Source organism: Pseudochaenichthys georgianus, chromosome 3 (assembly GCF_902827115.2).
Source record: "Pseudochaenichthys georgianus chromosome 3, fPseGeo1.2, whole genome shotgun sequence".
Classification (NCBI taxonomy): domain Eukaryota; kingdom Metazoa; phylum Chordata; class Actinopteri; order Perciformes; family Channichthyidae; genus Pseudochaenichthys; species Pseudochaenichthys georgianus.
In genome coordinates, this window is record NC_047505.1 from 47,245,694 (window position 1) to 47,269,994 (window position 24,301).

The 24,301-nt window shown below is 40.9% G+C and overlaps 1 protein-coding gene across 1 annotated transcript in view; it reads left to right on the forward strand.

The window, feature by feature from the left end:
• Window positions 1-3,525: 3,525 nt before the first annotated feature.
• The window catches only part of LOC117442733 (protein mono-ADP-ribosyltransferase PARP6), a 24,043-nt gene continuing 3,267 nt past the window's right edge, over window positions 3,526-24,301 (forward strand). Inside the window, exons 1-21 of the mRNA XM_034078682.2 lie at window positions 3,526-3,817; window positions 5,175-5,332; window positions 5,876-5,953; window positions 7,993-8,087; window positions 8,303-8,363; window positions 8,555-8,645; window positions 8,815-8,881; window positions 9,683-9,832; window positions 12,999-13,149; window positions 14,024-14,077; window positions 15,017-15,112; window positions 15,901-15,993; window positions 16,892-17,017; window positions 17,363-17,428; window positions 17,762-17,829; window positions 18,395-18,443; window positions 18,590-18,702; window positions 20,600-20,672; window positions 22,520-22,589; window positions 24,056-24,135; window positions 24,188-24,242. Of these exons, the coding sequence (XP_033934573.1) occupies window positions 5,330-5,332; window positions 5,876-5,953; window positions 7,993-8,087; window positions 8,303-8,363; window positions 8,555-8,645; window positions 8,815-8,881; window positions 9,683-9,832; window positions 12,999-13,149; window positions 14,024-14,077; window positions 15,017-15,112; window positions 15,901-15,993; window positions 16,892-17,017; window positions 17,363-17,428; window positions 17,762-17,829; window positions 18,395-18,443; window positions 18,590-18,702; window positions 20,600-20,672; window positions 22,520-22,589; window positions 24,056-24,135; window positions 24,188-24,242 (1,639 nt within the window). The 5' untranslated portion in view covers window positions 3,526-3,817; window positions 5,175-5,329. The remainder of the gene's footprint in view (window positions 3,818-5,174; window positions 5,333-5,875; window positions 5,954-7,992; window positions 8,088-8,302; window positions 8,364-8,554; window positions 8,646-8,814; window positions 8,882-9,682; window positions 9,833-12,998; window positions 13,150-14,023; window positions 14,078-15,016; window positions 15,113-15,900; window positions 15,994-16,891; window positions 17,018-17,362; window positions 17,429-17,761; window positions 17,830-18,394; window positions 18,444-18,589; window positions 18,703-20,599; window positions 20,673-22,519; window positions 22,590-24,055; window positions 24,136-24,187; window positions 24,243-24,301) is intronic.

The following is a 24,301-nucleotide window of genomic DNA, read 5'->3' on the forward strand; positions in this document are numbered from 1 at the left end:
GCGTTTCAACCACACGTTGCGAAATTGCATATTTTAAGCAACCGTTTTTGTTCTACTAAATTGCACAAATTGCAACTTAATATAAAGTTGATTTGTGTATTCCAAATAACCTACAGAGCCTGAAAACTGTGAGATACACAGAACATTGATATGTTTTGCATATATTTTATAGAATATTTCATAATATTATCTTGTTGCTAATCAGCTGTGTTATGCCAATGGCCGAAAGTAACAACATATAGGAATTGTTTGTCCAGAGCATACGAAACACATTAATTATGGTGTTTTGATAATATGAATAAGCTCTGTCAAAGGAGATGGCAGACTAAAACTAGATCCTAGACAAAAACACTGTCTCCTGTCTCAACTACAGTGAGGTCACATTTGTAACAGTCAGACTCGCAACATAACGGATAAATCAACCTGGCAATGATACTTATATAAGTACTTGATACAGAGCACCCTACTAATCTTTTTTCTTTTCTCCCTGTGGCATACTGTAGTCATCTCTCACTATTCTGTTCTCACCTGTTGGCAGCTGTGGTGGTGTTGGCACTGCTGCTCCCACTGCCCATGTTGCTGTCCCACTGGCTGGAAATAGCCTCAGCATGGATCCACTCCGCTGCCTGAGGCCAATGGACACACCTGTCCAGGTGAGCGACAGATCTGCTATCCAGTCCCCCTGTCCACTGGCCGAGGGCCTGGCTGTCAGTCAGTTTTATTGGCTGCTTACTCCTGTGATTCACAGGCCATGAGGTACAGTAAGACACTGTGCTAATGTGCTCAAATACATCTCAGTGAGCAGTTAGGACACCCTATTGTGTGTATTATTACTGTATGAGTACAAGTGGTACCTCAAATTAAATTATAATTAATGAATACAAGAGGGAAGAAATAAAATGATATCCATTAAGGCACACATAGAAAACATAAAAATCAATATTGCATGATGATAACATTTATCATAATATTAAAAAGGCAAAGACAATAGATGAGGAAATTGTAAACATCGATTTTCCATAGTAGTAGGGTGAACATTGGGGAAGCAAAATACAAAATGAAACAAGATTTAGATGTGTTTTACTTAGTTTAACAAGTTATAGATATGCAAATAATTTAATATTTCAGTGAACAGGTAATTTCTTCCACAAAAAAAGATAGTGGTTGTAATTCAGAAAGTTCCACGGCAATTACTATATGTTGGAATATTGATTTAGTAGCAAAGAAAAACATTTTTATTTCAATCTGCATTTCCACCTCCTCTATCCAGTTGCACTATAGGGAAGACATGAACCTGGAACACCTGTTCATATACAAGAAGTACCAGGCATTATAAGAATATAAGCAGGATTGACAAAATAAACGGTGTCAAATATGTTTCCCATTCTACACTGTACAAAAATATAAATGCAACACTTTTGTTTTTGCTCCCATTTTTCATGAGATGAACTCAAAGATCTAAAACATTTTCTATATACACAAAATAACCATTTCTCTCAAATATTGTTCACAAATCTGAAAAAATCTGTGATAGTGAGCACTTCTCCTTTGCCGAGATAATCCATCCCACCTCACAGGTGTGGCATATCAAGATGCTGATTAGACAGCATGATTATTGCACAGGTGTGCCTTAGGCTGGCCACAATAAAAGGCCACTCTGAAACGTGCAGTTTTGCTTTATTGGGGGGGTCTGGGGGGGTCTGAAAACCAGTCAGTATCTGGTGTGACCACCATTTGCCTCACGCAGTGCAACACATCTCCTTCGCATAGAGTTGATCAGGTTGTTGATTGTGGCCTGTGGAATGTTGTCCACTCCTCTTCAATGGCTGTGCGAAGTTGCTGGATATTGGCAGGAACTGGAACACGCTGTCGTATACGCCGATCCAGAGCATCCCAAACATGCTCAATGGGTGACATGTCCGGTGAGTATGCTGGCCATGCAGGAACTGGGATGTTTTCAGCCTCCAGGAATTGTGTACAGATCCTTGCAACATGGGGCCGTGCATTATCATGCTGCAACATGAGGTGATGGTCGTGGATGAATGGCACAACAATGGGCCTCAGGATCTAGTCACGGTATCTCTGTGCATTCACAATGCCATCAATAAAATGCACCTGTGTTCGTCGTCCATACCATACGCCTGCCCATACCGTAACCCCACCACCACCATGGGCCACTCGATTCACAACATTGACATCAGAAAACCGCTCACCCACACACGCCATCTGCCCTGAAAAGTGAAAACCGGGATTCATCCGTGAAGAGAACACCTCTCCAACGTGCCAGACGCCATCGAATGTGAGCATTTGCCCACTCAAGTCGGTTACGACGACGAACCGGAGTCAGGTCGAGACCCGATGAGGACGACGAGCAGATGAGCTTCCCTGAGACGGTTTCTGACAGTTTGAGCAGAAATTCTTTGGTTATGCAAACCGATTGTTGCAGCAGCCGTCCGAGTGGCTGGTCTCAGACGATCTTGGAGGTGAACATGCTGGATATGGAGGTCCTGGGCTGGTGTGGTTACACGTGGTCTGCGGTTGTGAGGCCGGTTGGATGTACTGCCAAAGTCTCTGAAAGGCCTTTGGAGACGGCTTATGGTAGAGAAACGAACATTCAATTCACGGGCAACAGCTCTGGTGGACATTCCTGCTGTCAGCATGCCAATTGCACGCTCCCTCAAAACTTGCGACATCTGTGGCATTGTGCTGTGTGATAAAACTGCACGTTTCAGAGTGGCCTTTTATTGTGGCCAGCCTAAGGCACACCTGTGCAATAATCATGGTTATTTTGTGTAAATAGAAAATGTTTTAGATCTTTGAGTTCATCTCATGAAAAATGGGAGCAAAAACAAAAGTGTTGCATTTATATTTCTGTTCAGTGTATATTGTGCCATTGTGGTCAATGCCCTTACGCTGCTGCATTGTGTGCCAAATGAATGTTTAAAGATATCTTTATGTTCTCCTATATCCTGGCTACAGCCACACACTGATCAGACAGTAAGACTAACGCATGTTCAGTTTTTAGGTCAATTCTTAAATTGAACCTTGAGATAATCAGGGTTAAGACTGATTAACTCTCGTTAAGGCCCGATGGTAATTGTCTCACATATCCGTACAACACAGTGTATCATAGATACAAAGGAAATGATATTTGTTGCAATATTTGTTTCTGATATTACTAAATACAACTATTATTATTGTAATATAAATGTAATATTATATTAACTAAGCTTATGCATTTCAGCGTCTATACAACATGCAGTGCTTAAGTATAAAGCACATTGTATTTAATATATTTAGATGAGACAGTATTATCCATAATCTGACTTCAAACATGGTTGAACTGCAATAGACACTGACTTATGCAATCATACACACACACAACACACGCAGACGCATATACACAAGTAGAGCCATTTTCCTCCTTATTTCTCAGCAGTAGCAGTGCAGTCAGCTGCAGGTCACATGACTTGCTTGCCTGATCTCACTGAGCATGCTCAGACCCCTCAGTGTTGTCAGGCAAAATACAAGGCAGCAGTAGCAGCAACAGCAGCAGCAGCAGAGATCTGCAATAGATAAACACACAGACTCACACACACACCAGTTGGATTGCTCGCAGACACACACCACACGCATTGAGAGCGCTGAACTGGGAATAGTGGCTCTCGTTTCTCTAACAAATCCTATTTTAATGGGGTTATTGTCATCTATATTTTCAGTGGAAAACAGCCACGGAGAAAGAGAAAGGCAGGTGTGCCCTTTAAGAGGGGGAGCAGCTGAGGCAAGGACGGCATCCGAGTCTCCATCCTCTGTGGAGGTAAGTGTGGATGGATGGGGTGGGGGTGCGGAGCATGGGGGGAGGGGAAAATCCGCCTGACTGCATCTGTGTTTGTGTTAAATATGATCAGAATGGGGTCGGCCGTGGTGGATGTGTGTGTGTGTGGGGGGCTCATTATGCCGCCGACTCTATTGGTATGTGAGACGACAGCAGCTATGGGAATGATGGGGGGGGGGTTGGTGTAGGTGCTGGCAGGGTTAAAGATATGGCAGGGCAGCAGACGTATAGGGACAAGGAGAGGAGCTGAAGCGGAAGATGGTGATGACGAGGGAGCTTTGTTTAATAGGATGCAGTGGATGTCTGGAGGAGCCGTGACACAAATAAAAGACCAGGGAGAGAAACACAGATCTTCATTTTGTGGAAAATAGCCCAATGTCAGGTAGAGATGAGCTTAGTGTCTTATGTTAGCAAACAAGGGGACAGATGTATAATTGGTGTTCATTTGATTACATTGGCATATGTATAGCATAGATGACTTCACGCTTAGTGGTTTCGTTAAGGCCGTCTGCTCTCGAGTGCCAAGCCATTGCCATGCAGTCTCTGATTGTCAGATTCAGCACTGTTAAATATTAAGAAATGTCTTTTATTTTGGTTTCACATCCACTACACAATGTAAATTGTAATGTGTATTCTGATGCTGCAGTGTTCGTTATGCAACTCTGCATCTGCAGCTTTACATCTTGTTGAAAGAACATCACGCTCGTTGTTTACATGTCTGACACAAAATGTGATGGGCCGCCATTAAATGCAGTGTACAGTAGCTGCCTCTGTTATATCACACATTTTGTTTTCCCTTACAGTTTGTATCCTCATATTCAATATTTCCCCCACCATTTATAGACAACCTTTATTGTGTTTTCTTAAATTCTTGGGAAATGTCTTTTATTTGTTTTTCTCAACACTGTGTGCAAACAATGCCCTCTTCTTATGCTAACCCAGGAATAACACGGCGCTTCAACCATTTCCTTCCATATAAATCATCCCGGCCAATCAAACACGTCAGTTTAACAATGACATCATTCGCTTAGCTCAATAAAGGTGTGCCAACTGTTGGTGCTTCAGGTACATTTGCTGGGGGGAAAACAAACAACACAAAGAAATGGATACATCCGGGGTACTGAACGCTCAGCAGATATCTCCCACACATTCTCTCCACAGTGATTAATGCCACTCTGAAAGGAACCAGAGATGGCTGTTGCTAGGAAACATGGCAAGGTGAAGTGCAGACCATTGAAAGAAAAAAAGGAGGAGGGCACCGTTTACAAAGCTAGGCATGATGGCCTCTTTGTTTCACGTTGTCCATCCTTTACTGATTTGCAATGTCTATTTCTCCCAGGTTGTGCAGTTCTGAAGAGTGCGAGAAAGAGAAGTGGTCAGACGAAGCTCTCCGGATTTCCGTTCTCGTTCCTTCCACCTGGGAATACGCTGCAATGGTCGGCAGTATTCAAAGGTTTAAACCTGTCTGAGTGAGCCCTATGAACAGCAGATCCAATGGTAAGACAGCTAGGATTCTATTGGTGGAACCACTGCATACGATTAAGCTGTATCATCCATGCATGGTGTGTTTAAGGTGTACCAAAGTGGTACATTACATTACTTTGCCGTCAATGCTAACAGGAGTGCAGCCTTTTCATGGACATTAGGATGTTGTATTAGCTTAATGTCAATGTGTAGATTAAATACTGTAGGTTTTGCCAACAGGACGTCCGGGCATCAGGCTTTGCTGGAAATGACAACAGACATGGTTATTTTCTCCAAAAAAACATAAAAGGATCTCATCAATGATCGTAAATTGAGTGTTCTTTTGAAGGTTGAATTTAGAGCATTTCCTGCCTTTTTAGAAATAGATCACTCCTCTTCATGTCTCTCTTTGAGATGTTATATAAAGCATTGTTTTGAAGCTGGGTGTTTTGAACGCGAGGCTAAATAGGGAGATGTGAGAAAGGACGTGAGATGAAAGGATGATAGAGAGAGAGAGAGGTTGCATTTTCTTTCCGCTCCACTATAATGGCCTTTTCACAATGTGTGGGCCCACAGGACATCAAAGGCCAGTGTTGGACAGACGAGGAGTCGGACGGGGAGAACGAGTCGGAACAGTTCCTGTATGGCATTCAGGTAAAGCACAGGCTACTGGATTACATTACATTACATCTGGTTGTATGTCGGGAAATGTTGTTTTTTATAATGATTGGCAATGCTTCACATTACTTCACTCTCAAACGTAGGTATTTTTATACCAAATATACTGTTTTAGTTCCCAACTAACTGTAAAAAGGCTTCGGGTATGTTGTGTTTTACCGACTTACAAGATCCTCTGCTGTAATGTGTTTGATTGTTTGAGTTGGTTTTGCCGAAAACCACAGGTTTTGTCACAGACCGAGGATTTGGTTTGAGCATTATGCATATTCAGACAAAATATAATGCAGTGGGTTGATGGTAAACCAGTAGTTAATATGTTGCTCTAGTAGGGCAGATGGACTATGTTAATGCGTCCCCTAATGCAGGGAAAACATTATTCATTAATATGAAGGATATTCAATGTCCCAATGTTTGACAAGGTTCTGGGCTGTCTCCAAAATATGAATGTTTAAAAACTGACAATCGCACATATTAGATTTTTCACTCAAGTACTATACAGGTTTAGCTTGTCAACATACTTGAAGTCCCAAGCAACACAAAATAAATGTACATATGGATGCTATTTCTTATATAATATTCTTATATTATTCTTATATATTATATATTATATATATATATTTATTCTTATATATTATATTCTAATCAATGCTTCACTTCCATACAAGATCTTAATCTGTTCGTCATCCTTTTTACTGTTATCTTCCAAGTCCTGTGATTGAAATGTAAATCCAGTCTGGGAACTTGGAGCTCATTTCTATGCAGCCAGAGAACATGAAAGCAGCGCAGTGAAGATAAGGATGAAAGTGAAAGATCTGCACTCAGAGCTCAGGAGAGGAGTGTGACTTCAAGTCTAGACATAATATGACAAACTTAGATCAACTGTTGTTATTAATACTTGGATAAGTTGTTATCTTTGGAGGACAGCACATGTACTGAGGTAACCACAGAATGTATTTCAGGACATTTAAAGCTGAAAAAGGACAAATGTATGCCTACAGTTTTTGAAATGTATTTGGACAAAAGTCTTTGCTGAGGCGAGATATTCAGACGCACAGCTGATGTGAGAAGAACCTATATTAATTCAAACACGTTTCTGTATAAGCTCAGCTGTAGTGTTGCAATTGACAATCTGTTTAAGATTAGTCAAACATAAGCAGTGAAGTCTGAACAGAAATCTAAAACCAGTGAATACATAGTTGAAGTAATACATAGTTAGAAGTTCTAATTAAATGGTTTAAATAGAAACAATATCAAATGTGTCCTTAATAACACCCAGTTTAAAATCCAAATGTTTAAAGTGCTTAGATTTATATCCATGCTCACATATGACATACTGCATTAACTCTCAACCGGTCCCCCAATGAAACAATGTTAAAGCATGGATACTAATACTAAATGCTCCCGTTACTGTACTATACCTCCTAGTGTGATGATATGATATAGAATGGCCTCTTTGAAAATGCATATTAAGTTTCACAGTGCTTGTTAATATTCAGTGTTCTTGATGGATTAGCGGCCCCCCCACATTCAGCCTTCAGAAACATGTTGAACATAGATTAAACGGATCAAGAATTAGAGTGGACATGGTTGTCCCAAAAAGGAAAACATCGGACAGCTTACACAGTTTCTTAACATCCTTCTGTTAAATATGCATCATAAAAACTGTTCTTAACATTGTTTGTGTATTGATTTCCTGCACATAACATGTCATCCTTTGCATGATATGCTTGCCGAACCGCTCTTAGCTTTGTGTTCCTGTTCAGCTGTTCATGCTTTGCTTTCTCTGGGTTAAATGTGACATGTGGTGCACTTTGTGTTTTTTAATGGCCATTTTAACATCTGGACAACCGCTGATAATTAGCTTGTTGGCTTCTATGGCCCATGTGAAGCGATGTCGATCATTGTGCATTGTCCTGGGGAAATCATATAATAAATGAACACATTAGGATGATGACAGATGGAGTTACTGAAGGGTATAATTGTGAGCTTCAGTGTTAATATACTGCTGTTTACAGGGGAGCTGTGCGGCGGACCTGTACCGCCACCCTCAGCTGGATGCAGATATCGAGGCAGTGAAAGACATCTACACTGACAGTGCTGTCTCTGTGAGGTACTGTACAGAAACACAACAGCACACACAGAAACACAGCTGTGTAAGACCTATTTTGAAAAGATTTTGCACATGAGACAATTCAGAGTCATAATGTATTCATTTCCACGAGGCACTGTCTGCGAAATAGGAAAAGAACACAACGGGATATGGAAAACGTTTGAGTGCATCTCATTACTTATGTTGAATGACTGTTTTTTTCCGTCTCTTCGCAGGGAGTATGGAACCATTGATGACGTGGACATCGATCTTCACATTAACATCAGTTTCTTAGATGTGAGTCAGCATTCCTCTTTCCCTGCACACACCTCCTCCTTCTCTCCCCATTACTATTCCAACGTTGATATTTTGAAAAGTAACACATCATGTATAATGCATCGTGTGCTCGTAATTTATTTATGCAATGAATAATGGCCCTAATTAGGATGCTAACTCTGTGTGTGTGTATGTGTGTGTGTCTGACTCAGGAGGAGGTTGCGACAGCTTGGAAAGTTATCAGAACAGAGCCCATTATTCTGAGACTGCGCTTTTCTCTTTCTCAGTACCTCGATGGACCTGGTGAGTAAAGATGTCAGTGTGGATGTTGGTTTTCTGGGAGGGACTTTAGGTATTTGTGCCACTCACTGAGCGTGGGAGGTGAGTACAATATGTGCTATACAAGAGGGAGAGTGAGAAGTGAGAGTGTGTTTCTGTGCTCTGTGTAATAATGTTAGTCATCTTTACTCAGAGCCATCAGTCGAGGTGTTCCAGCCCTCCAATAAAGAAGGCTTCAGCCTCGGCCTGCAGCTCAAAAAGTAAGTTGTTTTTCTTGACACCAAGAACATGTCAGAGTGAATTACTACTAGCAATACTTAAGATTAAGACCCAATATAAATATGGTATCAGAAACTGCAGGTGAATACTTCCCACCTGGGTCCAAGAAAACTGGTGGCAGCAAAACAAACTATTCTCTTTTCAATGAGGATTTCAGGCAGTACCTACTACCTAGTCCTTTTCCATCATTCTGTTAACAACTGCGACCCGCTTTGCATGCGACGCATGGCATGAGTTTGCAAAAAACTGAAAGTACTTTGTTACCTGGCTGTGAGAAATTGGCGTTGTGCAGCCTGCAGCTCTTCATCTAACACTTCACTGTGCTCTAAACTCTACCCTGCAATAAATCTACAAAAATACAGACTGTTATCAGGTTTCGGCTGCATTTTTGATTATGAATAGCAACCAATGTCAAGTTTAAACACATTTCCTGCGACTAGTTCACACTAAATGTTAACTTGTTTTTCACCAGTTTAATGTTTTAATGTGAAGCTGCTGTAGGAACTGTTTGGTTTGCATTAGGAGACACTTTATACACAATGTTTTCCTGGAATATCTCCAAATTGTCCAGCTCACATTAGTGCAAATATAATACTTTCATCAGTGGGTGAAATATAGTGACTTAACATACATTTATTTAAACAAAACTCTTGGGGATTGTAACCTCAAATGTGCAGCATCAGAAATACAAATACCAGATTATTTACTTTTTCACACAAAAAGAAGCATAATCCACCACTTCAATGTTAACTCACCAATCTTCCTTATTTGTGCCGTATCAGGATCCTGAGCACCTTCACCTCGCAGCAGTGGAAGCACCTCAGTAATGAGTTCCTCAAGGCCCAGCAGGAGAAGAGGCACAGCTGGTTCAAAGCCGGGGGAACCATCAAGAAGTTCCGCGCCGGGCTCAGCATCTTCTCCCCCATACCCAAGTAGGTCTCTCTCTCTCAGTGGCGGTTCTAGACCAATTTGACTGGGGGGCCAGTTATTTTCTGAGGGGGGCACAATAAATGCAGGACGAAAAAGAGAACTAGACAGTATGAAGTAATTGCGCATTAGAAAACAATGCAATACAGTTATTGGTATTTGTTTCAGTACACTTATTTATTTCAGATATATCTTATAGTTATTACTGTTAGCTTCAGCTTAAAGGTGGGGTAGGTAAGTTTGAGAAACCGGCTCGAGTCGAGATACACTTGTTGTTATGTTCCATGGAATGCTCTTAACATCCCAATAGCAATAAATATATTAAATGCTTTGACAATAAATCCATAAAAAAATGTCATCAGTGGAAGCCGTAGCACTGTAAAAAGCACGACCAATCATCTGAGCCGGCCCGGCTAAAGTAACTGGATGGCCTACCTGCCTGTCAGCCTTCCATCTGTGCACACACTTATCTCGTGCCCTCATTGGTCATGTGCGCGTTCGTGTGTGTTGGAGGAGGGGCTCTGTAAGGACGTCTGAAGGAAGGGGCAGATTTTTTCCGGCTGTGTATTTTCAAATTCTAGCGCACTCGAGCTGGTTTCTCCAAAATTACTTACCCCACCTTTAAGTTATAGTACAATTTTTGCACTAACACCATATCATATTTATATGAAAATAAAGGCGATGAACAGTTACTTCTCTACTTTACATCTACAATTACACGGATACAATAGTTTAACTCACCTTCAATTATCGTGGTAGTCTCTCGAAACGTAGGTTTCAATCAGTCTTTCTTGGATGCAACAGCCTCTGATGATCCAAGATGATCATCAGAGGCTCGCTTCAGCCGGACAGTGAAAGTGAGTGCACCGCTCTAATGGGTCCTGAGTGCACCGCTCTAATGGGTCCGACTAGAATGACGAATAACGTTAGTTCCGCCTATTCCGTCATTCAATAAATCATACATTTTTCATTTTTTTCACTTTTCATTTTCAGGGGGGCTACAGGGGGGTCAGAGGTCAGTGTTAGGGGGGCACTGCCCCCCCTAGAACCGCCCCTGCTCTCTCTCTCTATATCTCTTTCAAGACATCCTAACATCCGTGACTGTGTTTCATAGACAGCATGCTACACATTTAAAGGGGCCCGATTATGCCTTTTCCTGCAGTGTGTTACATAGGTTTGTGTGCATGTAAATGTTCTGGAAAGGCTCTAATCCCAAAGTTTCTCTCCCACACACTCCCCCCCCCCCCGCCTCAAGTTTGACTCCTTTGTTTACTTCCGTAACATAATCACATCACTATGTGACACACATGCTTCTATTGGCTAGCCCTCCAACACATGTAATAAGCGGTTGACCAATCACAACACAGCCGGCCAGCTAACCAATCAGAGCAGACTGGGCTCTGGTTTCAGACAGAGGGTGAAAAGAGTTGCTGCAGCACAGGCAGTATGAGAAGAATAAAGCCCTTTCTGAATGTCACAGAAGAGGGACAAAATACAAATATGTACCTGAAAATTAGCATATTTCTTTGAACAATAGATTGTTATTTTTAAATAAACACACATTTTCAGCAATGATAATTCCATTACAAAATCAACACGTCAACAAGGAGTTAAGCTGTTATACTGTGATGTGATGCTCAGTTAAGTTGCTGACGTCTTGAACATTGTATTAGGACATGTCCTGATCTATTTTCTAAACACTTACCGTTTTGAAATGACCTCAATTCCAGAACACAATCAGGCTATTTTTGTGGTATTTTTTGCATTACATCTGCCAATGTTCTTGCACTTTTGGGAAGTCGTAAGATATTTTTAAGTGTTCCTGTAACTAAAATGATGCTATTTTTACATGACGATTCAGCTTTGTTCGATTGTAGGTTTTTAGGAGATAACAGAAGGTTGAGGATTACGTTTATTTCTGTGATTCAGCCTGTACCTAGTCCTCTTTCTGGATACTTACTAGGGAATATCCTGTTTCATGAGATGATGTCTACAGTTTGTGTTCATTTTTAAATTTCTATTGTATTTTTCACTTTGAATTTGAATTCCTTTCTTTTGACTTTCTCCTTTGATCTATTGGGAAGCTCTTTGCAACATCAAATCTAGAAAAGTGCTATATTAATACGTTTACTTTACCAACATGCATGTGAGCTATATCCCAAGTCCATAGATGTCTGTTGGACAAGAGAGAGACAGTGAAATAAGTACTTTGTGGGGGTCTGTGCTTTTGAAGACTGGAGCAAGGAAGACAAGCAGGAGCAAAATATCTGACTTTGCATGTGTCCGATGGACTCAAACTCTAAACCACAACCAAGGGGGGATTACTCTCCTCTGCCTCTGTCCGACTGTGTGATGCTTTGACAGTGAAGGGTGCACTGGGATCGTATCTCGACCCCCCCCCCGATGGAGGTCAGCCTCACAACTGCTATCTTGACATGCTTACTACTTGACAGGAGTCTCATTTCAAGAGAGTACATGGATAAAAGTGATGGTGATAATTGTATAACAACAGCTAGCAACTAACAGATTGTAGTTTGTGCAAGCTGATATAATAATGTAAGTGTAGCGTGTGTATTTCTTTAATACATTGCACTATAACATTAACCAGGCACTGACGATATGTATGTATTTTTCAAACAATACACTTCTGACACAACAAACACATTTCTGTTTTGGCGTTCCAAGTTAGAGCCTCCCTACCTCAAGGAACTCCTCACCCCCCATACCTCCTTGCGGACCACCCGTTCCAGCAACTCCAACTTCCTCAAACCCCCCAGGACTAAGCTCCGTACTACGGGAGACCGGGCCTTCTGCTCGGCTGCTCCCAGCTTGTGGAATGCTCTCCCCAACCAAATGAGAGCACCACAGACCGTGGAGGCTTTTCAAAACCCATCTCTTCAAAAGAGCCTTTGCCTAGACCTTTTTATCACCCTTTTATTTATTTGTATTGCTTTTTTATTAATTCTACCGTGTTGTGTAATGTTTATTTATACTGTTCATGCTCACTACTTGTAGCACTTCGGGATTTGAAATCAAATATGAAGTGCTTTATAAATGGAACCCATTATTATTATTATTATTATTATTATTATTATTATTATTATTATTAAGAAAGATAGATACATGCTTGGTAAAGTAATATGCATGAATTTTGTCTTGTTTATTTTTTAGGTCTCCAAGTTTTCCTCTGATCCAAGACACCGTTTTGAAAGGGAAGCTGAGCGTCCCTGAGCTGAGGGTGACGCGCCTGATGAACCGCTCCATCTCGTGCACCATGAAGAACCCCAAAGGGGAGCTCTTCAGCTACCCCCCCAACAGCCAGGTCAGTGTCAGCCTGTACTGGGCATCAATCACACATCGCTCAGTTGAAATGTTCATTTGAGGAATTAACACAATCCCACTGTTCTCCTTCTTATGTCAGGGTTTCAGAAGGTCCTTAAAAAGTTGCTGAAATGAAGTCCTAACATCGTCCTTACTTGATTTTATAGGTCTTAAAATGAATGCTTTACTGTTGTCTGACCTACAAAAAAAGAGGGTTGTCAGGATTTTTGTATTTCTTTGCTTATACTACATTCAAAAGAAAGGTTTTTTTTTTACTTTATCTGTACATATTATTGATGTTGTACATCACTTTTTCACTTCAAACATGTCAGTTGATTATTGTATTTCAAACAATTATATGATAATTTTCATTCGTCCTCATTTCCAATCATATTTATGCCTGTTTGACTCCAAAAACACAAATGTATCTTATATTGTAGTCAATGCATTCTTAAAATGTTCTTCTGAAACCTGAATGGAACTTGTTGAAACCGGCAGAAACCCTGTTATTAGTCTTTAACATGTTTCACTCACATGTCAAGTTGTGGTCACAGTGTTGATGTCTCAGCTCTGAACCTTGACACTGCGTTTGTGTAGAAACTCATGAAGCAAAATGCTGCTGCTGCCTGCTGTCTAAGTCACTGTATATTTCTGTTTTAATCCTCTGTAACCCACTCTTACCCTCTTCTCAGTCACCTGCCACCTGCACTTTTCCCACCTGAGTCTTTCCTCCCCCCCACCGTAACATGGCTGCTGCGCCGTTTCCCATAATGCTTTGTCTTCACTTGACTCATCAGACTGTGGCTGTCCCGGCGGCCAGGGCCCCTGCGCAGATTACCACGAGGCAGCTGATTGAATTGTTTTTCTCATCCCAGGCGGGCGGCCACTGCAAGAACATCCCTACCTTGGAGTATGGCTTCTTAGTGCAGGTCAGACCCCGGGGAGATATGAGCTGGGAGCAGAGGGGGGGGGGGGTTTAACCAGTTGTAGCAAGAGGTAGAAGAAGTACTCGTCAATTCTAAAGTAAAAGTAGCAATACTACAGTGTAAAAATACTCAGTTACAAGTTAAAGTCTTGCATTCAGAATACAACTCAAGTAAAAGTACAACAGTATTAGCAACAATCAATATACTATAAGTATAAGTACAAAAACTGCAATTACTTATTGTGTGCATTCCTGAATGATATGTGTAGCAACACTGCAGTGAACAAATACTTAGTTACAAGTAATAGTCCTGCATTAAAAATGTAACCTATGTTGAAGTATAAGCATCAAAATATACTTAAATATATACGTAAAAGTATTCAAAATGCTCCATTTCAGAATGATATACAAGTAGCAATACTACAGTTTAAAATGACTAACTTACAATTAAAAGTCCTGCAATCAAAATGGAGCTTGTGTTACCTTAATACAATTACTACAATAATAATTATTGTTTTATAATTATGATTGCACTCCATTTTGCAAAGGTGGGGTGTATTTGAAAATGTTTGTATACTGCTAAGTATCTTAACCTTTAATAATATATCAGATGTCTGTGTTTTGTAGTAGTACATCTGCGAAGTAGATAATGCTGTAAAATGTATTCAGTGGAGTAAAAAGTACAACATTTGCCTTCAAAATAAAGTTAGGTTAAAGTACAACGTAGCATAATGTAAAAACACTCAAGTCATGTAGAAGCACCTCTATTTGTTACTTAAGTACAGAACTTAAGTAAATGCACTTAGTTACGCTCCCCCACTGGTCGAAGCCGCTGTACTGAATGTTTTGTGACATTCCTGCTGCTTAATTCATCTTTATTCTATTACAGCGCTGGAGGTAGAAATTATAACTGAGAGCGCCACTCTGCTTTTTCTCCCAACAGATAATGAAGTACTCAGAGCAGAGGATCCCCACGCTCAACGAGTACTGCGTGGTGTGTGACGAGCAGCACGTCTTTCAGAATGGATCCATGCTGAAGGTGTGAGCCACAATGGCGGTTCTAGAGCTTGTGTGAATGAGAGGGGCACATGATGCTGGACAAGGGAGACAAAGACAGTGTTCAAGATTTAAACTTTCTTCAGTTCAGTGTAAAGTCAAAAAACATTATTTTTATTTTGTTTTAAAAACAGAATTTGTGTCAATGACGTTAGCATTTTTTTTTAACACATTAACCAAAATGCTGTTTGGGGCAATAAATACATTATTTATGCAGCCGAACGTTGTTTTTATTTTATTTCTTAATATCTTTTGGTATTTGTCTAAGTAAGAGAATTTGTTTGAGTAACTTATTTTCGATGTATTTAATTACATTACTAAAAAATACCCATTCCTGTTATCTTAAGCCCACAATACAGCACAGTACTGGCTGCCGCACTATCACAAATGGCATCATCATTGATTTATTCTTTTGGAGGGGGGCCACAGGGGGTTCCAAGCACAGTGTTACAGGGGCATTGGCCCTCCAGAACCGCCCATTATGAGCGACAAGAAATGGACTTACAGTATGGATTTATAAACCATTCCATATTGGTTCATACATCCAATGTTATGAATAGCATGTGTGTGATGTTCTCTCTCTCTATTAGTACCATGATCCTGTTAATGGATTTTCCGCTATGGTAGTTGTGAAGGAGCGAGATGAAGAGAGAGAGGGAGTGTGCGTCAGTGTCTGTGTGCGTGTGCTTTTATATGATATCCAGCACACATTGAAAAGCGTGTATTTTTATCTTTCTTTGTCTGTGTGCATGGCTTTGTGTGTTTGTATAGCCGGCTGTGTGCACCAGGGAGCTGTGTGTGTTCTCCTTCTACACTCTGGGTGTGATGTCCGGAGCAGCAGAGGAGGTGGCAACAGGAGCAGAGGTGACGACCACACAACCGATAGTATATGATTTCATTATGCACATATTATTTGTAATTTATTCCTGCGATAGTCCCCCAAAATCCCATTTGAATTTTGGATCGAGTCACAAAAGTATATCTTTCAAAAAGTACTCATTATGCAGTATGGCTCTATTTAAGAATCATACATAACACGTTATAGTATTCTAATTATTGAAGCATTAATGTGTTCATCGCTTCATTGTTGCACTTAAATGTGGGGTTTATTTGAACTACTTCATTTGCCGCTGGGTAGCTTAACCTATAATAATATATGATCATGTATGAGTACTGGAGCAGAGGTGATGACAACACGATAGTAAATGACATAATTCTATTTATTTGTATTTTTGTAACCCCCCTAAATACTCTTTCGGATTTAAGATCAAAGAATGACTTTATATGTTACAAAATAAATGTATTTAGTTTATACGTTTTATTGGAACTGAGGCAGATATTTCTGTGGTATTGATTGCACTGTCAATAAAAGCATTTAAATAAGTACCGTACTTTTCGGACTATAAAGCGCACCTGCATATAAGGCGCAGCAGCTAAATTGTCCGTCTGTCTTGCTCTCGTTCTGTCTCTCGGTTCCACTTTTACTTTGGCGCGCTACCTGTCTCACTCTTTTCCGGCCTCCAGCTTTTCCTGCTGGAGCCCGCCGCTTAGAGGTGGCGGGCGCGGACCGGTCATAGAGCCCATAGAGTTAAAGGTGGTTAATTTTACCTGTAAAATCCATAGATCTAGGAGGTTCCCTAGTGGCCGTTAGCTGTACAAAAAAAATGGGAAAAAAAGTCGCGGCTTATAGTCCGAAAAGTACGGTAAATAACAACATCCAATAAAGGAATAAAATGTAATTATAAAATCCCTCTGCCTGCAGGTGGTGGACCTTCTTGTGGCGATGTGTCGAGCTGCACTTGAATCCCCTCGTAAGAGTATCATCTTCGAGCCGTACCCATCAGTCGTTGACCCCAATGACCCCAAGACTCTGGCCTTCAACCCAAAGGTCAGCATCCCCACTTCTAGGATCGTGCTTTCTAAATGATAAACACATTTTATTCCAAGATTCAATACCACTAATGCTGTCAGAGCAAAACTAGAATATATATGTAATTGTTTACAAGCGTAATGCATGTAGGTATGTCACATCTATGCTTAACATTACATCATTAGTTGTATCTTTGAAGTGCAGCGTAATGAATTATGTATTTTTCATAAACTGATATGAAGAATTAAGAAATAGTATCAATATGTTGTCAAACTTTTGTGTCTACAAGTGATTTTAGATGTCTGTATGTTGTTCCCTCTGTCATTGCATACAATGGATGTTTGGCTCAACCGATGAACACAGAAGAAGAATTATGAGAGACTGCAGAAAGCATTGGACAGCGTCATGTCCATTCGTGAAATGACACAGGTACAAGGAGAAGATGGGAGGGACAGAAGTGAAGGGCCACAGTGGAGTTAGTCTTAATGTATAGATGATGTTTTTTAGTTTATATAAGATCATCACTCTCCTGTATGTCTACCCAATGTTTGAAAATGTCCATTACACAGGATTAGTTTACCTCTTCAACGGTTTTTTCTTCACTTCCTTATATTACTTGTGTACCCACTGTGGCTTGGCTGCATCCACACTTTGTATAAATCACATCATAGGACTGTGTCTGAACAACTCCTCATTTGGCTTTTGGAAAACAACATCCTAATATCTGCAAACAACACATGCTTGTATGCTTTTTCCCCCCAGGGCTCATATCTAGAGATCAAGAAGCAGATGGACAAGCTGGACCCCTTGGCACATCCCCTGCTACAGTGGTGAGTAGAGAGGACAGGCAAAGCTCTTCACACCAGAAGAAAGCATGTCAAACTTACTATATTAGATAAAAGAATTGCTTATGGCAATCTGCCTTATTATGGAGACATTTTGACATTTTACAAAAGCACAGTTGTACATTTTAGCGAAGCAAACTAATAGTCGCTGTGACACAGCAACCCACTGACCCTCTTTTTCGCAGGCGACCTCGTGATTATATACTGATAATACCTATAATTGCTGTCGATTCGAACATCCCGAAACATCAGGATCAAACTAAGTACATGAAAATGTCACAAACAACCATAACCACCTTTGTTATCAACACTACAAAAACTCTTACTGAATTCGATCCCCTTCATAAATAATGATGGATTTCATTTGGCTGGTTTTAGAATCCTGATATTGTGAACGTTGGCTCATTTGCACACTGTGTTCTTACTATGACACATGAACAGAACAAAGCCATTTATAATATTATTAGTAACACTTGTGTTTTTCCTGCTATTCCTAGGTCAGCGTATACGTTTTGAAAAGGCTTATGATATTCTCTGTGTGTGTTTGCAGGATAATTTCCAGTAACCGGTCTCATATTGTCAAGCTGCCTCTGAGTAGGGTAGGAAACAAGAATGGCTTCCCCTCGAATGCCCTTTATCAAATCAGTTTCTTATTACTCCTACGTTCTGTCGTTAAGTGCTTCATACTCACTCTCTTTTTGTCTCTCTTGCTCTCTCACATTCCCTCATGACCTCATTGTGCTAGCAACTGAAATTCATGCACACCTCCCACCAGTTCCTGCTGCTCAGCAGCCCCCCGGCCAAGGAGGCTCGTTTCCGCACTGCCAAGAAGCTTTATGGCAGCACCTTCGCCTTCCAGTGAGTCCCCTCTGTTCCTCTCATTAGCCGACACAGCATGCATCCCATCAAGGCTCTTATGTTTTAGCTGAATGACTACTTTGAAGCTTATAGCTTGTAGAGAGTCACACAATAATGCTGTTACATTTTGTGGTTATTATGTTGCTAAGCTTGTGGATTTTGGACAAATATAATGTGACAAATCAAGTTAATGTTCATGATTTATTTTCCCAAAGTAAAAAAAAACATACATTATTGACTCGAATTAAGCATAACCACTCCTGTATAATTGAATGACTCATTTGAAGCATAGCTTGTGAAGTCACAGTTACAGAAATGATTTAGGCTATTGTAAAATATGTTAATGTAGTTATTTCTATTGTTAAGCTTTGGCTGTAAATATGACGTGAGAAATCACTCACTCTACATAATTGATCTTGACTCCAGCATCGTCCCTGAAACGCATGCATAATCTAGCATTACAGCAGAACACTGTGTCGAGCATGAACTCTTCTCTCGAGCACCTGGTCATTATGCTGCGGATGGAGTAGCAACTCGAGCTGATTTTAATGGAACCATAACAAACAACAGCACCGAGCGCTGACCACTCGCTTGGACTGAGAAACCGAATGGCTCGCCAGCACATGGAGCCAGCAGTATCTGTGAGATGGAGATTGGTACTGTAGCAGATGGGGCTCTGCTGAATATTTTAAAGGCACACGGCCCATGTGGGACAGATAACACATGAGCAGCGCTGACACTGTCTCTACGCTGGTGAATGCTACAAAATGTCTCAACAGGAAATGTTATGTCGGCTTGGCTGCCGTGATTTGACATTGATATAAATAGATTAATAGAAAATATAAATACATTTCAGCGAGATTTGGGAAGGAATCAATTAAAAGCATATATACGTTATATTAATAATAGCTTCAAAACTAGTTTAAAGATAAAAGCACTCATGACACGGCTGTTTATTTTATTTTAAGACCTGTCTTGGGAGATGTATTCAAATAACCCATACTGTGCTGAAGACATCAGTGATGGGTTGTTATCTTTGATCTTCATTTTTATAATATCTTTTAGCATTCAGTCATTTAAATTGGGAGTACTGTGATGATGTACAAAATTTTTGCAAAAATAGAGAGCTTGAATAAACTCTCTTTATGAATTCTTAACAGGTTTAAAACAATTCTGAAGTAAAAAGCAGCAATTCTCAAGTAACACATTTCATTGCTTTTTTTACAGTAATATTTCCTGACATTGAGAAAATCAATATTATAATAGTAAAGGAAATGATGGAGTTATCCAGTGACGATGCATATTTGCAGGCTGAAATTCTCCCTCAATAAAAGCCAGTTGGATTTCTCCATTTCGAAAATATGCTTTGATGCAAACAAACATTTATGATACTTACACATTTTGTTCAGCAGGATAATCTCCACACATGAACCACCGCTGTGTGACTGTGTAAATGAAAACACTTGAAGCTAACTATGACTTCAACTCATCGCTGCTGAGCTAAAGGTGGCTAACATGCAGCTTGATGACGTGTAATCGTCTCATCAAGACACTTTTTTAGCAACTGCTGTATTTAAGACACGTTAAGCTTCACACATCCACTATAAGGGTGAACATCTCCTCACCAAAGACGTTTTTATAAATGAACCTTTGAGTCGAGGGAATCGGAAGTGGTAAAAGGCCAACTCCTTCCTGTGTTTTAGTACTCATTCCTGCACTCAATTCCATTTGGTAACCCCTATAATGAAAGTCAAAGGTTACAGCGAAGATGTGACAGTGTACTTTCGAGCATGGATCTGGCCCACCACCCACCGGTGGTTGCACACTGTTTATATTCACACAGCACTTTGTTTTATCTCTTCTTTCTTATCTCTCCCTCTCTCTACACTTGCTCTAGTGGTTCCCATATAGAGAACTGGCACTCTGTTCTGAGAAATGGACTAGTCAATGCCTCGTATACCAAACTGCAGGTACGTAACCCTGGCAGTTCTCTGGAATTTACGATGCATCTCCTCTCGGACAGCGAGCCTGCTCTCTGATAGAGCAGGCTCGCTGTCCGGCTGATTCATTTTTGCAGTTAATGGATGCCAGCTTCCCTTTCGTCAGCTTTGCATTTGGCATTTTAGCGAGCGGGGCACACGGTTAGATCTTCCCGACCAATGTCTGCTGCTCTGTGAGGCAGACAGCAGCGGACAGCACGTCTCATCCTGTTGTGGGACAAAGGGAGGGGGGGGGCTGTGGTGTCCGCTGTGATGTTGGAGGCTGTCTGTGTGCCCCGTGGGGGCGAACCACCTAGAGCACTGAGTAGGCTAGGTCTGAAGCTGGAGGATGCAAAGGACAAGCTCCATGGTAGTGAGTATAGACTTCCTGTGGGTGAATAAGGAGGGCTTCACTAAAAGGTCAGTAACTGGCACCTCACTTGCTGTTTTCAAACTTGAGCTGAGCAATCGTGCTGCAATTTATCGAACTTTTATAGAAAATCGTTTTAGGGACTTGTGTGGTATCCAAATAGCAGTAAGTGCAATATTTAGTAAAGGTAATGTATGTACAAATATCATTCTGATTGGAGTATTGGCCTAACAACTGTATTCAACAGACTCAATAAAGAATCCCTGTTTGGTACAGATCCATTTTAAAAAGGTCATTTGAATATGTTTCCATTATAAAGTGAATTATGTTTCAAAGATTATTATTATCATATACATTCAGAAAAACATGAGCGCAATAATGCAGGCCTACTTAGTTGCCTCAATTCATTAAACTACTATCTACCAAATGGGTACAATTTCAAATCAGGACCATCAATAGTTTTAATACAAAAGCATGTTGGTCTGCTTTTGTATTAAAACTATTTATGGTCCTGATTTGCGTTCTGATTTGACTCTAACAAAACTAGAAAAGATGAAGTGAGAACTAGAGAGCGCAGAATTGTCTCATTTGCGACAGATAATGACTGCTTGAAGACACACCGACAGGTCCTGGAAATAGATGAGAAACAATTAAAAGTGAAATCTCAGGGTTCTTTGAAACACTCACGTCGGCCGTGATTGCTCTATCATGCTGATGTGTTTCATTTATGCCTGCTTTGTTCTCCAACTTTTTGAACTCTCCATCTTTGATCTCGTCTGGCTTCTCTTTCCCCTCCCTGTTTCACCTTCAGCATTGACACCCCCCCCCCCTTCTGTCATTGTGTTTCACATGAGGAGGAGGACTGAGGCTGCCTCCAGCTCCAACCATCACACAAAACCTCTTGTCTATTGCTCCTTTTGCTTTCTTCCAGATGTGCCATGTCCTGACATTTCATCCCTGAGTTTCTCCTGCCTTTCATGTGGTTTCTCCGCGGTCCATGAACACTTGTCCGTGTCACAGCTGTGGTCCTTTTTCCTTTTCCTCATCCTGGACATGCTTGTGTGTGGAGGCTCATGGTCATTGTCAATCCTCATCATACTTCACCGTCTTTACGTTCAAACCGGAAAACATGTTGTCATTTTAAACGCGATTCAAGAGCATCACATGACCTTCTCTCGACTTTATTATGGTGTCATGCGAAAATATGTTGCAGTTAAAAGGTGTGACTGTGTGGGCCGTAGGAGTTTACCGGATTAATTACTCTTCTTTCTTTTGCTGTTGCGATCCACTGTCTTTGGATTTTCCTGTGTGTGTGTGTGTGTGTGTGTGTGTGTGTGTGTGTGTGTGTGTGTGTGTGTGTGTGTGTGTGTGTGTGTGTGTGTGTGTGCGTGTGTGTGTGTGTGTGTGAGGTGGTCTTGTGCAACTGCTCAGTGACCCTTCCTTCCTTCCTGCTCTTTTCAAACCCAAGCTGCATGGGGCAGCGTATGGAAAGGGCATCTATCTGAGCCCCATCTCCAGCATTTCTTTTGGATACTCAGGTAGGAAAGAATCACTCCTCGCCACTCAGACCCCTCCAGCCCACCCCCCCCCTCTCCCTTTATACCACCATGTTGACTGAGTGCGCTCTCTGTTTGTAACGTGGCCTGATAATCATCCTGGAACACTTCATTTTCACATGTGGGATCTTCCCGTGCTCTCTTGTCGTGCCGCTCTGTGTTGTGTTTGATCGTTGTGGGCGCTGGGCCTCGGGCCTTCTTTCTCCGAGCTTGTGTGCCGCCTTCCATACATTATGTCGTGGTTGTGAAAATTGGAGCTGTCACTGGATCTGTGTGTGTTACTTTGTTGGCTTTTAATATTACTTTCTCCTGTGTCGAAGAGGCAGTTTAACCCTGACAGCCTTACATTGTGTATTCCTGCTCTCACACCATTTTAAAGGTATATTTGTTTAGGTTTTTGTGTTTTGTCGATTATTTTGAAATTAGATTGCCAGGTTGCCAAACCCATGTTAGTATTTTTAACAAACCCCTACTCAATGGTTTTGTAGTTTCAAGGAAATATGTAGAAATAATAATTCTCTGCTCAATTGCTGGAATGTATTTTATTTATTTATAGAAGGACCATGCATACAAAAACATTAATCTCAGCAAAGAGAAGAGATGCAATATGCCAGATTATAGCTAATAGCTAATTTCCATCTGTGGTATCTCTCTGTTTTACTCTTTCCTGCCTAATCAAATTCAATGCTGACACTTTCTCTGCGTCCATGTCTATCATGCAATATAAGCATATTACAGTGCACTAAAATCAGCTTATACACTGTATAATAAAAGTAATATTAACAAATACCTACTTAAAGGTAGGGTAGGTAAGAATGGAGAAACCAGTTCGAGTGCGCTAGAATTTGAAAGTGCGCAGCCGGAAAGAATCTGCCCCTTCCTTCAGACTTCCTTACAGAGCACCTCCTCCAACACACGAATGCGCACATGACCAATGAGGGCACGAGATAAGTTTGTGCACAGATGGAAGGCTGACAGGCAGGTAGGCCGTCCAGTTACTTTAGCCGGGCCGAGGCAGATGATTGGTCGTCATTTTATTAATGTATTTATTGTCAAAGCATTTAATGTATTCATTGCTATCGGGATGTTAAGAGCATTCCATGGAATATAACAAAAAGCGTTTCTGAAGTGAATTACCTACCCCACCTTTAAGTTGAAATATCAGAATGATTGGTATAATTAAAAAAGGCAATTGTTATGATAAATAAACTAAAAGTGGTACTTCTTCACCTTTTTGTCTCGATGCTGAATGTTGCAACCCATGTGGCAGTTTATTTCCTAAATGTAACTATATTCAGTAGCCTTTTCAAACAACCTTGATATGAAGGTTAGCACTGTGGGTAATGCTTCCTGTGCACCAGCAGCTGCAGACAGGAGAGGAAGGTTTCTCACAGATCTGAGGTCGCTCTGACTCTGGTTGTTTGCTCTCTGTGTGCTGCTTCTTGCAGGGATGGGGAAAGGACAGCACCGCATGCCCACCAAAGATGAACTGGTGCAGCGCTACAACCGTATGAACACCATCCCACAGGTACTGCACATAACCCTCTCCTAAATGCGTACCATCTCTTTTTCAGATATAGTGCGGCACTACTAATCCAGACTGCACACAACAAAACACAAACATATCCAAACAAAGTACACATCTACTACTTTTTTTTTACTACTACTACTACTACTACTACTACTACTACTAC